At 38.6% G+C, this 13,097-nt stretch overlaps 1 protein-coding gene across 1 annotated transcript; it reads left to right on the forward strand.

Moving 5' to 3' along the window:
* Positions 1–944: 944 nt before the first annotated feature.
* Positions 945–12,480, forward strand: LOC146686286 (programmed cell death protein 10). The gene is made up of 8 exons (XM_085442178.1): positions 945–1,090; positions 2,443–2,658; positions 6,559–6,612; positions 8,074–8,191; positions 9,189–9,315; positions 10,198–10,276; positions 10,375–10,457; positions 11,616–12,480. The coding sequence occupies exons 2-8, from the start codon at positions 2,569–2,571 to the stop codon at positions 11,695–11,697; spliced, it is 633 nt and encodes a 210-aa protein (XP_085298304.1). The 5' UTR covers positions 945–1,090; positions 2,443–2,568; the 3' UTR covers positions 11,698–12,480.
* The last annotated feature ends 617 nt before the right edge of the window (positions 12,481–13,097 follow it).

The raw sequence follows: 13,097 nt of genomic DNA on the forward strand, positions 1-13,097 counted from the left end.
GACATGGCACTGGTAGTGTAATGGCCTGAGGTCTGCTTTGCTAAAGCTGTAGTTACTTATCATTTTGCAGATTCAATGGAATATTATAAATGAGCTATCAACAATATCTAAGTAACACCTGTCATTGATTCAATTATTATGGTCCAACAACACAGTGTATATGATTCCGTCAGTCATTCTACATAATGAGCTGATGCACTACAGTGGTGTTACAACTTTAACTCATTCACTGCCATTGACGTCTATAGCCGTCAATGGCAGTGAATGAGTCAATGGGTTTAACTCATTCACTGCCAATGGCTGGCAGTGAATGAGTTAATTTAAGTAAATAGTTTGGGTGCTCTTTTTTTTCACTTTGAAAGCAACATTTACCAAATCAAATTGGGTTTAAATTCTTGGGAAGCACCATATTTCACCACAGCTGAATGTCTGTCTCCATCTCACCGTCTCCCTAGGACCCTTTCTCTCTCACACCAATGGTCCTCCTCTTTACCTGCTCCATGGCAGCTCCATATTCAACATCCATTCTGCAATATATCCACTGTCCCCTCCCCTCTGCACATGTCCAAACCATAGCCTTACCACTCTGACTTGGCTTCAGAGGCTCAACCTCAGCTGTTTCATTTCTTACCCTGTCCAACCTGCTCACAGTGCATCTGCATTGCATTGTAAATATTAGTCAAAATGAAATTAAGCCCAACAAGGAACTGAAGGACACAATGGAGCTGAGCTGAGCTGTGATGCTGCCACACTGCTGTCTCAGTCCTGGACTCTCAAGTCTGGATTCCCCTGAGAACTTACCGAGTCCGAAGGAGAGAAACGCCCGTGTGATATTTTTATCATGAGAAGACAAGACTTCCGCAAAGTAACTCAAAACTCTACTACGTGTACAATGTAACTATTTAAATGACGTCAGAGTCGCTTAATTTATCCGCTCTTTGATTGGACGGTGTGTGTTTACGTAGCAACGGGCCGGAAGATGTCGCTCGGGCCAGTCCTAAAAAACTTCCGCCTTAAGTTGTAGAGAAAACACAGCAGCTAAAAAGGCTATCGACGGCGTAACCATCCCATTTACGAAGTCAGACAAAAGGTAGATACCTGCTCACATTTTTGACACATACTGTAATGTACACATTTGTCCTAAACCAGCCGGTTGGCGTGTTTTAGGATCTCAAAAAATATAAATCCAGAAATTACCAGAGCTAGCACGGAAGCTCGGCTCTTCACTGCTAGCAGTTCGCTACCATCGATATGCTCGGCCATAGGCCTCAGGTTGATATCTTTACGGGTAGATCGCGACAAATATAATACTATACCCACCCATTTGTTGTTCTGACTCTTGATTTTAACAGTCTCAAGAAAAATAGCCAGCTCAATGTAACGTCTACTTTATATCTACTCGGTTAGCTACGTCCAGTTAGCCGAGTCTCAAATACCTGGGCTTGTATACATCCAGTAAGCTGCTTAAGTGGTTGGGTTTGCCAGCTACCATCGCGTTTGGTTGAAAAATAGTAATGTTAATCTAGTTTATGACTTTGAAAAAAAAATCTAAACATTTGTTTTAATGTAAACGTAATGACATCGAGAGATATTTGGCTAGCCTAGCTGAATACCCCAGATGGTATTTAGGAGGCTAATGTCTGATCTACATCTCCAAACTTTTTTGTTGTTGTTAATGTTATTCCTGTCATTCCTTTTGGACTTTTACATATTTTGATATGAATCAACAGAATTATGAATGGTGTCTTGCTTCTAATAAGCTCTTCTTAATTCCGTCAACTGTCATATATTTACGTTGCTGTTTGGTCATTGAAGGTTTGCTGTCATCAGCCAGGTAACTGTGCCACTCCCCTTCTCCAGACTCACAAAAGAGCAGTGTTTGAATGGCAATGGCAGCTTTATTTATATAGAAAATTTCCTTGTACGTAAACGTGCTTAAAACAAATGATGGAAACATTAAAAACCTGCGTAGGTTTGACAGTCTCTTAAGGCAGTCAAAATGGCAAAATAAAACTTTATGGGAAAACCCAAGGTTTTGAGTCAGCGAGCAGCTTGTTCCAAAGAACAGGAGCACAGTAGCAGAAAGACCACTCGGCAAACTTGGATCTGATTTGGGAAATATTCAAAAGATCTGCACTTGATGGCCTGAGAGGTTTGATTGGGTTAACATTGAGTCAGAGATAGGGAGGGAGGCAAGCCATTGAGAGCTTTATGAACTAATAGAAAGCTTTTGAAATGACTTCAATACTGGTCAATAGTATTAACTACTAACTAATAGTAATATGGTCAATTTGGTTTTCTTTTTGTCTGAACACGATAGAAAATGCTAGTTAAACAGCATTTGTTTTAATGTTAGAGTGTTCAGGAGTTTTAGTTGTGTACTTTTATAAATCCAGTTTCTTCGTTTACTCTGTTTTACTGTCTCACATTTTTCTTCTTCAGGCTACTATACTCTGGAGTTTGCGTGGTTTTGAGCGTGTGTGTGTGACTGGTTGAGTGTATGTGTGAGTGTATGTGAGCTGCAGATTCTTCCTCACTGTTACAACCAGAGCTGCTCCTCCCTGGAGGATGACAATGGAGGAGATGAAGAATGAAGCGGAGACAAACTCCATGGTATCCATGACGCTGTACGCCGTGATGTATCCAGTTTTCAATGAGGTAAAATATCACATGCTGGGGACAAAGGCGCTGATAGCTTCCCTGGACATCCCCTCATCAGGAGATGTGCAGGGAAGCTATCAGCATTAGCATGCCTGTATGAGAAACCAGAGACCCAGTAACACATTTGAAAATATATCCATATAGCAGGTGATTATAATAATGAATCGGCATAGCAGAAACAAAGATGCATACACAGTGCTGTGAACAAGTATTTGCCCACTTCCTGTTTTTTTTGTTTGTTTGTTTGTTTGTTTTTTGCATATTACATACAGTTATATGTTTTGGATCAATAAACAAATGTAGATATTGGAAAACGATAACAGAAGTAAATACAGAATGCAGTTTTAAAATGATTATTTCATTTAATAAGGGAGAAACTCAACTTTGATTAACCACATTTTTTGAAAAGCTGAGTCGAATGTCACTAGCCACACCCAGACCTGATTACTTGGCGAATCAAGAATCTCTTAAATAGAACCTGTCAGACAAAGCGAGGTAGGCTAAACGATCTCGTAAAGAAACACATCATACCAAGAGCTTAAGAAAGTCAAGAGATGAAAATGTCAGTCTGGAAAGGATTATTCACTTTGTTTGCTTTAGGACTCCAGCAAATCAAAGTGAGAACCATTATTCACAAATGGAGAAAACATGGAGCAGTGGTGAACCTTCCCAGGAGTGGGCAACCTATCAAAAATACCCCAAAAGCACATCAACGTATCCAGGAGGTCAAATAAACCCAGAACAACATTAAAAGGACTGCAGCCCTGATTTGCTTCAGTTAAGGCCATTTTTCATGATTTAACAATAAGAAAAAATGGCATATGGGAGAATTTCTAGGTATAAACCACTGTTGACCAAAAGAACACAAAGGTTTGTCTCATGTCTACCAGAGTTTTGGAAGGTTTGAGTCCCGTTGCATCAGCATTTCATAAAAGAACATCATACCAACAGTCAAACATGTCTGAGCTGCTTCAGGACCTGAATAACTTTCCGTAATTGAGGGAACCACAAATTCTGCTCCCTACCAGAAAATCTTGAAGGAGAATGTCCAGCCATCAATTCATGCACTGAAGCTCAAGCTCATAAAAACCAAACAAAAAATAAAATGAAGGTTTTGGGGTGGCATTGTCAAGACTTTAATCCTATTGAGATGCTTTGGCATGACCTTAGACAGGCTGTTCATGCTTGAAAATGGCTTACTTAAAAGAAGAAGAAAAAGGGAAAAATATAAATAAATAAAGAAGTTTTGGCCAAACCTATTAGGTTTAGGGAGCAATTACTTTTTCACATAGGACCAGATGGGTTTGGATTGTCTAATAAATAGAATCTTGGGTTATCTTCGTCTAATATAAAGAGTTGTTTGATGGTTTGAAACATAAAAACATGAGAAATATGCAAAACATACATACATACATACATACATACATACACACACCTTGTCATTTGTTTTAGGCTGCTAAAATGCACTTCTGTGATAACCTCAAGTATCAGAAACCAGTCTGTGTTGTTTTTATTTTTAGTCATACTTGGCAGAGGTAGTGTGGAGATATTTGGGTTATTTAAAGTCAGACAAAGAAGCAGAGCAGCATACACTGCAAACTGTTGAAAGCATAGACACACGTAATTCCATAAATAGGTTTTACCATCTGAAGCAGTGCCGTCCTTACACCATTTATTTGCATTATACATACACGTGTAATGCAAGTCTTTACCATTCATGTCATGCATTCTAAAGAAAAAACAAACCAACACAGTGATATCTTGAATGTAGCTGCCCACTTTACTGTCAACAGGGCTGCCACGATTAGTAGACTAGTCACGATTACGTCGACTATCAAAATTGTCGACGACTAATTGAATAGTCGACGCGTCGTTTGAAGCTTTGTAAGATCCTGAAAGATGCAGGAATAAGTAGTGAGATTTAAGTATGTAGGTGTGAATGTGCAAATGAATGTGAGTGCGAATGGTCGTTTGTCCCTGTGTGTTAGCCTTGCGACAGACTGGCGACCTGTCCAGGGTGTACCCCGCCTCTCGCCCTATGACAGCTGGGATAGGCTCCAGCGCCCCCCGCGACCCTGAAAAGGATAAGCGGAAGTGAATGGATGGATGGATGGATTTAAGTATGTATGTAAAACAATGTTTTCCGAACGCCCACGGTCTTTCCTTACTCGGGTTAAACATGATATATAAGTCACTTACATAACTTAAAAAAATTGTTGTTTGGCTTTTTTCAGTGTTTTATTTGTTCCTGAGTAAAACGGTTTGGCTGAGATTAAAGTTATAGCTTTCACAGAGCTGAACAAACGTCAAACAAAAAACTGATTAAACAGAAGTGTGAGATAGTAGAGAATTTACTCCAATGTCCTGTTATATTTTAGGGAGCAAAGAGCAGATGTTAAAAGTTTAATAAACTATTATCTTGTCTTTATTTTTAGTTGGCGCATACCTTAAACACTTAAAGCTGTAAGCTAATGATAGTTATATAAGAGCAGATGCATGCTGGCGCAATAAGCTGTACGTATTACATCCAATGGATGCATGATCTGAGTAGTCGACTAATCATAAAAATAATCGGTGACTAGTTGACTATCAAAATAATCGTTTGTGGCAGCCCTAATTGTCAAACACTTTAATGTTGGTAAGCACAGTAGAAAATGTTGGATTTAAGCGGCTGATTAAAGTCACTAACTCTTGTTACTAGGTCCCAGGACGTAAATATTTCTCTCAGATGGCAATTTCTCATCTACACACAGTGTCCACAGAAACAGCTGAACAGCTCTTATACTTCATTAACACAGAGGTTTTATGGTTAGGTCATATATGCACATGAGCCTCACTGCTCACTTCAAAGAGACATTTCTGGACTTCTTGTACCTTCTTTTTTTTTTTCTTCATTTGTATTTATTTATTTATTTATTTATTTATTGTGTCAGAGCAAAAGCAAAGCATAATTGAGTGAATATGACGCGTTTAGTTTGTTCTCCTTTGTTTACATTTGAAGGTTTCTTAAGTTTTCCACGAAGAGTGTTCTTAATTTCGAATTTATTTACTTGTGGGTTTGTTTCCCAATAATGTAAAACAGTTTGAATCTATACAAAATATGTTATACTACTTTAAAAAAAATTATTTTTATTGTTTTGATACCTACTTTATTTATTTGGAATTTAGTTTTTCCACTTTGTTTGCGTTCTTTAACTTCTTTGACTTGAAGCTTTTGCCTGGTTAGAATTGACTTTATTATATACCCGTGTCGTGTATTTAAATACAGTTGTTTAAAGTTTTACAGTATATCATGTGTAACTTCAGACAGAAAATAAATAACATTTAAAGCAAAATAAACTATATCTTCATACATCAGGAGTAAAAAGGAACCTTAAAGCTAGAATGAAACGGTGGTTTAATTGATACTAATATCGACTGATATGGAAAAGATCAATGTGATCAGATTATTTTTCATATCATCCAGCACTACAGCGTGGCTGTGTTTTTACATAGAGCCCAGCATTCTGATTACACTCAGCTTAAAAGCCCAAACATATTAAATATGGTCCATATACAGAGGCTCAAAACTTCAGTCCACATCAAAGGGGCATCTAAGTGTTTTCATAAATGTATCAAAATAAAAATTGTTCTTTGTAAATGATTAAGTGATTATGTGCTCTCCTTTGATGACATGATAGATACCCACCTACAGGGAGCTGATCAAAGACATACCAAAACCAAACTTATTTCACACGTAACTACTGTTACGTTTAACGCAAGACTGTATAAACCTGACCTGACATCTTTAATCAGAATGCTTTAATTTAGGATGAAAAAAGTGTGTATACATAACCTGTGATGGACGCAGCATGTCCAGATTTGGCATCAACATGTTTGCTTTCCCCCCTTTTTTAGCTGGAGAGGATCAACCTATCAGCAGCTCAGACTCTCAGAGCAGCCTTCATAAAGGTAAGACTGTGTATCAGGCAGAAGGCCCGAGACATGAAGTATTGCTCACACCTTCAAATTTTGCGTCATCTTTGGTTGTTATACCTAGGCTGCATTCCAGCTCGCGTGACACATTGCAGGTGCATCTGCTTTTTGTCTGGTGCCCTCACCAATAATGAGTTTGTTGCTTTGGCAGAATAACAAGAGGCATGTATTCTCCTTGACTGGCATGATAACTGGGTCATTGCAAAATGTGTGTCTGATGCAAACAAAGATAGGTTACAAAGATAGAAGCTGCGTAAGAGTTGGATGTAGCTTCTGTTTAACTTCTGAAGTATATTCAACCTGCATTCTTTTTAATGACCACCAGGGGGCAATCCATGTGGTTGCAAAAGGATCCACACCTATAGAAGTCTGTGGTAAAATGGTCTTTAGATTTTATTTTTTTGATGAGAGTGTGGGTTCAGTCACTCACTTTGGGTAATACGGAATAAAAAGTTAAGTCAGTTTTGTAAATTTTTATTCCAATTGTTAGATATGTGTATTATCCAGGATATGCTCATTGGCTAAGGGCAATTTCTATTGTTTTTAACTGGGAAGTAGTCAAAATCAGCTGTGTGCTTATCTGATTTATTTGTTTATTTTTGGTGAAATACAAAGTCCAGTTTTTTTCCCAGATTTTATTTCTACTACCTTTTCATGTCGCAGGATAGGTTCTTTTTCCTCGTTGTAAAATGAATTATGTTACTGCTTTCATTTGTCTGTATTTTTCCTTTTGTTTGTTAGAAATGGAGCTGGCCAGAGATGTGGGGAAAAAACTCTTAGCACTCTTACCTTTATTATCAGTTATGCATTAGGTTTTTTTTATGTTCCTTAAACTTGAGCACCTCAGTTTTCATACTTAGTGTTTAAATGAATTAACTCAGCAGGTATTAATAGAACATGAGAGGCACTGATATTCACACTCGTGCTGTGATTTGGACACCAGCCTGCAGTGATCAGAAGAGGTTTTTGTTAATAACAGAGCAACCTCCTGATTGCACTGGGATAATAGAAGCACAGTGGCACAGGCATAGATTGCTTCTATACCACTCCAGATGCCAGTTGTGTTAAGTGTGTGTGTGTGTGTGTGTGTGTGCGCGCGCAAATGAAATATTAATAGAGTTGAAGCGGCTTTATCATTATACAAACCAAAGGGACATTTGATCCCTTTACAGCTGTTTTACTTTGGCATTTGTGGGGCTTTTGTTCACTTGTCTCTCTGATTAGGCTCTCTGCTGCCCTCGCTGCTTCCTACCTTGTTGAATTATTCAGGTGGAGAGCTTTTGTACATTCATCTGAGCGCGTCTGACTTTCAATACATTTCTGACTCTGTCCTATGCGCCTTCGGCTAAGCCCCCCTGGTGCTTTTATTGGAGAAGACAAACCGAGCGCCTTGTTTGTCTTGCTCACCTCACATGTATGACTCTCCTCTTCTGTCAGGCGGAGAGGGAGAACCCCGGCCTGACTCAGGACATCATAATGAAGATCTTGGAGAAAAAAAACATCCAAATCAACTTCACTGAATCCCTACTGCGCATGGCAGCTGATGATGTGGAAGGTGGGTAGAGAGACAGCATTTTCACACTGAAATGTTCTTGACTTCACCTTGTAAATGTGTTATATTCTCAGGAAGGCTTGTGTTGTCACATTATATGTTGACTCGCAAAGATACATTCATGTGTCCTCTAATCTTGCCAAAGCAAACTGTATTTGCAGTACTGACAGTGTGTCTAATGATTCAGAGAAACTTGATTGTTACGCATGCACCAGGACACGTCTAATAGTTAATTGGTTTAACACTGAACATCTGTTCTGTTCTTTATTAAAGCAAACATTGTTTGCTCCCACGCTTTTGGAAGTTTATGGGAAAATGCGTGTACTCTGCAGGAAACACCTGAGGGTTGAAACATAGTCAGCTGAGTTTCTAGTTAGAAAGTTAAAACTAGAATTGATACTTCTGTATTTAGGGCAGCTGCTTGCTGTTTGTTGTTTACATACAGTCAAATAAAATACACCAAATAAAACTGGATTCCAGATATTTGATTTGCCAAGGACACAATACTTGGTCAGGATTTGATTTCCCTTTGTTTTCTTTTCTTTTCTTTTCTTTCCTTCCTTCCTTACTTCCATGTCCAATTCTAAAGTGTTTTGATTTGGCAGCTTATGAAAAACATAATTCATCTACACACACATTTACACACACACACAAAACAGCTTGATTTTGCAGTTGATAATAAGACACCTTTATGTAATTCAAAATCTGCAGAGAGCCATGAATTAGTTTTTCTCTCTGGTGCACACAGATTTTTATGAGATGTTTCTAAGATGCTGTGCTGCTTAATGGTATTTTCATGCATCTAATTGTGCTAATGTCAGTGCAAGTACAGGCTTGTGTTGTTTTTCGATACAGCCTCACTTTAGATGCTATGTTAAGATGCTCTGTTAGATGTTGTAAATCATCTAGTCTTTGTGGGTGTGCTAAACATCTTTTTTTTTTTTTTGTGTGTGTGTGTGTGTTTCGTTTTTTTGTTTTGTTTTGTTCATCTCCCCTGCAGAGTTCATGATTGACCGACCTGAGCAGGAGTTCCAGGACCTAAATGAGAAGGCCAGAGCTCTTAAACACATCCTCAGCAAAATCCCAGATGAGATCAATGACAGAGTACGCTTCCTACAAACTATCAAGTGAGTGCGAATGCACACACACGCTCCAGGGTTTCCACCAGATTACAAATGAAAGCGGATATTGCACATATGCATTCTGTCTCTCCACACAATTAGAAATGGGCACCATAGTATTTGCATACTACTATGATGCAGGTGTTTGTGGTTGAAATTTTCACTTTCTCTTCCTTATAAGATGCGTGACTCTTTATCTATATATTTAATAACTATTTCAAGAATCATACATTGAAATTTGCTGAGTTGAGATCTATTTTTTTTGTTATAACTGTTAATTTATAACAATGCAGTGCTGGATTTTTTTTCTATGCTCTAATAAATGTTATAGGGAGATTGTTCAAAGATGGATAAAAACTGGTAAATATGCTCTTTTATGCTTGCATTCTTCTTAAGGCCCATTAGCTGTTTTAAATTTTCCATCACATCTTCCAAATGGACACCTTACACTTTTCCTGTGGCCCTTTTGTTTGAAATTGTGTAGTAAAACATCTGGAAAATACTGCTAAATTGGACGATTTTGTTTTGAAAATTCTACAACAATCATTGAAGACCTTTGGAGAAATATTGAGCAAAATGTTCAAACATTTTTCATAGTGCATGATTCCAGTTTCCTAAAAAATATTATTGATTTAACACAATTCAGTAGGCTATATACTGAGTTTGCATAAATTCAGTATTGCTAGTATCTATCTGATACCAATACCTGCGTTGGTATCGATACTGTCGATATTTAGATCCATCCAACAAGCTCTAGCAGACATCTCTAATAGATGTTCGAGATATATCGGGGGAAGGGGTTGAGGTAGTGCTTGATTCCGATTTTATCCTTTAGCTTCTTGGTTGAATTTGTGTTTGAAAAAAAAAATGTTTCATTTTACTTCACAGAGACATTGCCAGCGCCATAAAAGAGCTCCTGGACACAGTCAACAATGTCATTAAAAAATATCAGTACCAGAATCGCAGAGTGAGTAATGAATACGCTACAATTACTACTACTTGAATTATTTCACATTTTCCCCTCATTTCAAATGGATGTTTTTGCTTTATTTTCTGCTCGGCAAGGCCCTGGAACACCAGAAAAAGGAGTTTGTGAAATACTCCAAAAGTTTCAGTGACACCCTCAAAACATACTTCAAAGATGGAAAGTAAGTATGGCACCACGTGTTATGCCTCAGCTAATCAGTACCCTGTTTTAAAGACAGATTCTATTGAATCTTGAATTGCATTAAAACATAAAAAAGAGTTGGTAAGCTCTGTGTGCCTGTCATATAATGTGTGTCTCTGTTAAACATGTGCAAATGTATTTTCTAAAACTGCCTGGTCGTTGTTGCATATAGTGTGCATAAAGATATTTCACAGTAAAAGTTCAAGAAAGCAGTGGTTTCTAAAAACAGAGGAAACGGGTCCAGAAATTGTTGAATAATAAAGCATAATTTAAGATTTGTCAACGTAGAAGATTTGATGATCAACTGTATCAGTGGCTGAGCTAAGATCCAGCAAAACAAGACATCAACAGTCACCCGTATCTACAGCTATCAGAATTTGAGACTTTAAGGAGCTGTTTCTGTGGACTGTAACATCCTGAAACCAAAGTTATCTGGAATATCGGGCTTCTCTAACACCTTGTCTCAGCAAATTTTTCAAATATTTTAGCAATGAAAGGAAGTTTTAAAGAGGTCTATAACTTGTGTGTATTGCTGTTTGGATAACCCCCTGTTTAAAGCACTTGGGGGGACAGTCTTGCATCAAAGAGCAATTTATGAGTGTGACCACAGAAACCCCAACAGAGTCAAAAACTTGGGGTTTTATGGTTGTGGGTAAGTGGTTGTGGGTAAGTTGAGGATTTTATTTCAGATATAGCCACTATAGAAATTGGGTGAAAAGATTCCATATTTTGGGATGTGGGAGATTGCAATTGAAGCGGCAAAATGTTAACGTTACTGCAGTCCTTATTTGAGAAAACTGGTGTTCGTGGTTTTGTAGGAGGAACTAGCTCATAGTTGGTTATCATCAGATTGATAATAACTAATGCAAAGTGTTCCAAGGTATGACTTTTGTCCGTGTGCAAACAAAGTGTCATCCTGTTTTGTGTCAACTGTGGATAAAGTTGTTAGAGAGGGTCACAGGAGCATCCATGCTTGCAGGACTTCTACTCCTATTGTTTAGATTTGAATATCCTTAACCAATTAGATAAGGGAAGGCAGCTTTTCCACTCTTGTTCTAAAGTTGTTGTTCACTCTGTTGTACTGTGTATGATGTTCTCCAGTGAGTTTTCACAAGCTATCATTTTTCTTTGTTCCCAGGGCAATAAATGTCTTCATCAGCGCAAACCGGCTCATCCACCAAACCAACCTCATACTGCAGACCTTCAAAACCGTGGCCTAGCCCCACACCTCACCCCGACCCCACCCAAGAGACCACAGAGCCCCCTTCTCATTGTCCCTTGGGGAACAACTGCTAAAATGGCAGAGGCTTGAAGAGCACCTCACCCATATATGTAAATTAGAGTTGATTTTTTTAGGGTTGGGGTCGATGTCATTGGAGTCGAGATTCTAGATTCCAGTTCAAGAGACTGAAAAGTGCCATTTGTTTTTTTTTCAATGACGATTTTCCAGTCTTGAAGTGGAACTGAACAGGGGCCCAAAGTCTTGGTTAATTGATTTTATTTGGACAGTTTTAATTTATAACCCAAAACTTGTTTGGGAGGTGGTGAGGCGAGGTGTTCATTAAAGACTAATTGCCATTTTTCTAATATATTCATGTTGATCATTTTACTTTTAGCTTTTCAGTCATGGCTACACATCTGAGACTACATCCAGTAGGGATTGTTCTCAGTAGTCTATACCAGTTTTCTCTTCTCGCCTCCTATTTGTGTCATTTTTGCCACGGGCTGTATGGATTGACAGAAGCACCTGGCTGCAGGTCAAACAGTTGCGAGGAGAGGAAGCAGAGTTGGACATTTGAGAGGCAGATTTCGTTTCTCTTTATTATCAGAAGAAAGAAAGCCAAAAGACTTCCAGCACAGTGTGCGCCTTACCAAGTCCTGTAACATTCCCTCCTCTCAAGAGTGTAATGAAGTGGAGCCAGTCCCTGCTGTTGAGGGATGTAGAGAGAAAAGAGTTCTGTATTTAACTGGTTGCAAATGTTCAATAAATAGTTTCCAAATGATGATGCTTTTTTTTTATCTGTGTCCGTGTCCAGTGTGTGTGGGGTCAACTTTTCTGTGTGAGTGGGAGAGGATTTGCTTTGCAGTGGCATGGCCTGAAAAATAGATGTGTGGTCACATTGTTTTATTCAAAAAAGGATTTTACCATTTCAGAACAATGATACTTTGATAACGCTGCCAAATGGTCAGTTTGAAAATGGTTGCAGCTTTCTGTGGCTCTGTTTGTTTTCTTTTTTCCCCACTTGTCAAAACAGGTTTGCCGACATTTCTTTAAGTAGCCTTGAGCCGTTGCTGGAAGAAGATACGAGGGATCGGATTTCTGTTAATCTCCTTACTTTCTCAAAAACATTGAACCTATCAGATCAGGGGTGGGGAACTCCAGGCCTCAAGGGCCGGTGTCCTGCAGGTTTTAGATCTCACCCTGGGTCAACACACCTGAATCACATGATCAGTTCGTTACCAGGCCCCTGGAGAACTACAAGACATGTTGAGGAGGTCATTTAGCCATTTGAATCAGCTGTGTTGGATCAAGGACATCTAAAACCTGCAGGACACCGGCTCTCAAGGCCTGGAGCTAATACTAGAATATCTTTTTTAAATGTTGGTGAATAGAAATATA

Source organism: Copadichromis virginalis, linkage group LG19 (assembly GCF_057382275.1).
Source record: "Copadichromis virginalis isolate Kocher_CV1m ecotype Utaka linkage group LG19, C_Virginalis_male_GT1.1, whole genome shotgun sequence".
Taxonomy (NCBI): Eukaryota; Metazoa; Chordata; class Actinopteri; order Cichliformes; family Cichlidae; genus Copadichromis; species Copadichromis virginalis.

Bases quoted from the DNA above. Each gene is read 5' to 3' on its own strand.
- LOC146686286 (XM_085442178.1), top strand. From the start codon at position 2,569: ATGACAATGGAGGAGATGAAGAATGAAGCGGAGACAAACTCCATGGTA. The intron at 2,659-6,558 runs GTAAAATATCAC...CCCCTTTTTTAG, and splicing joins TGTATCCAGTTTTCAATGAG to CTGGAGAGGATCAACCTATC. The intron at 10,277-10,374 runs GTGAGTAATGAA...CTGCTCGGCAAG, and splicing joins ATCAGTACCAGAATCGCAGA to GCCCTGGAACACCAGAAAAA.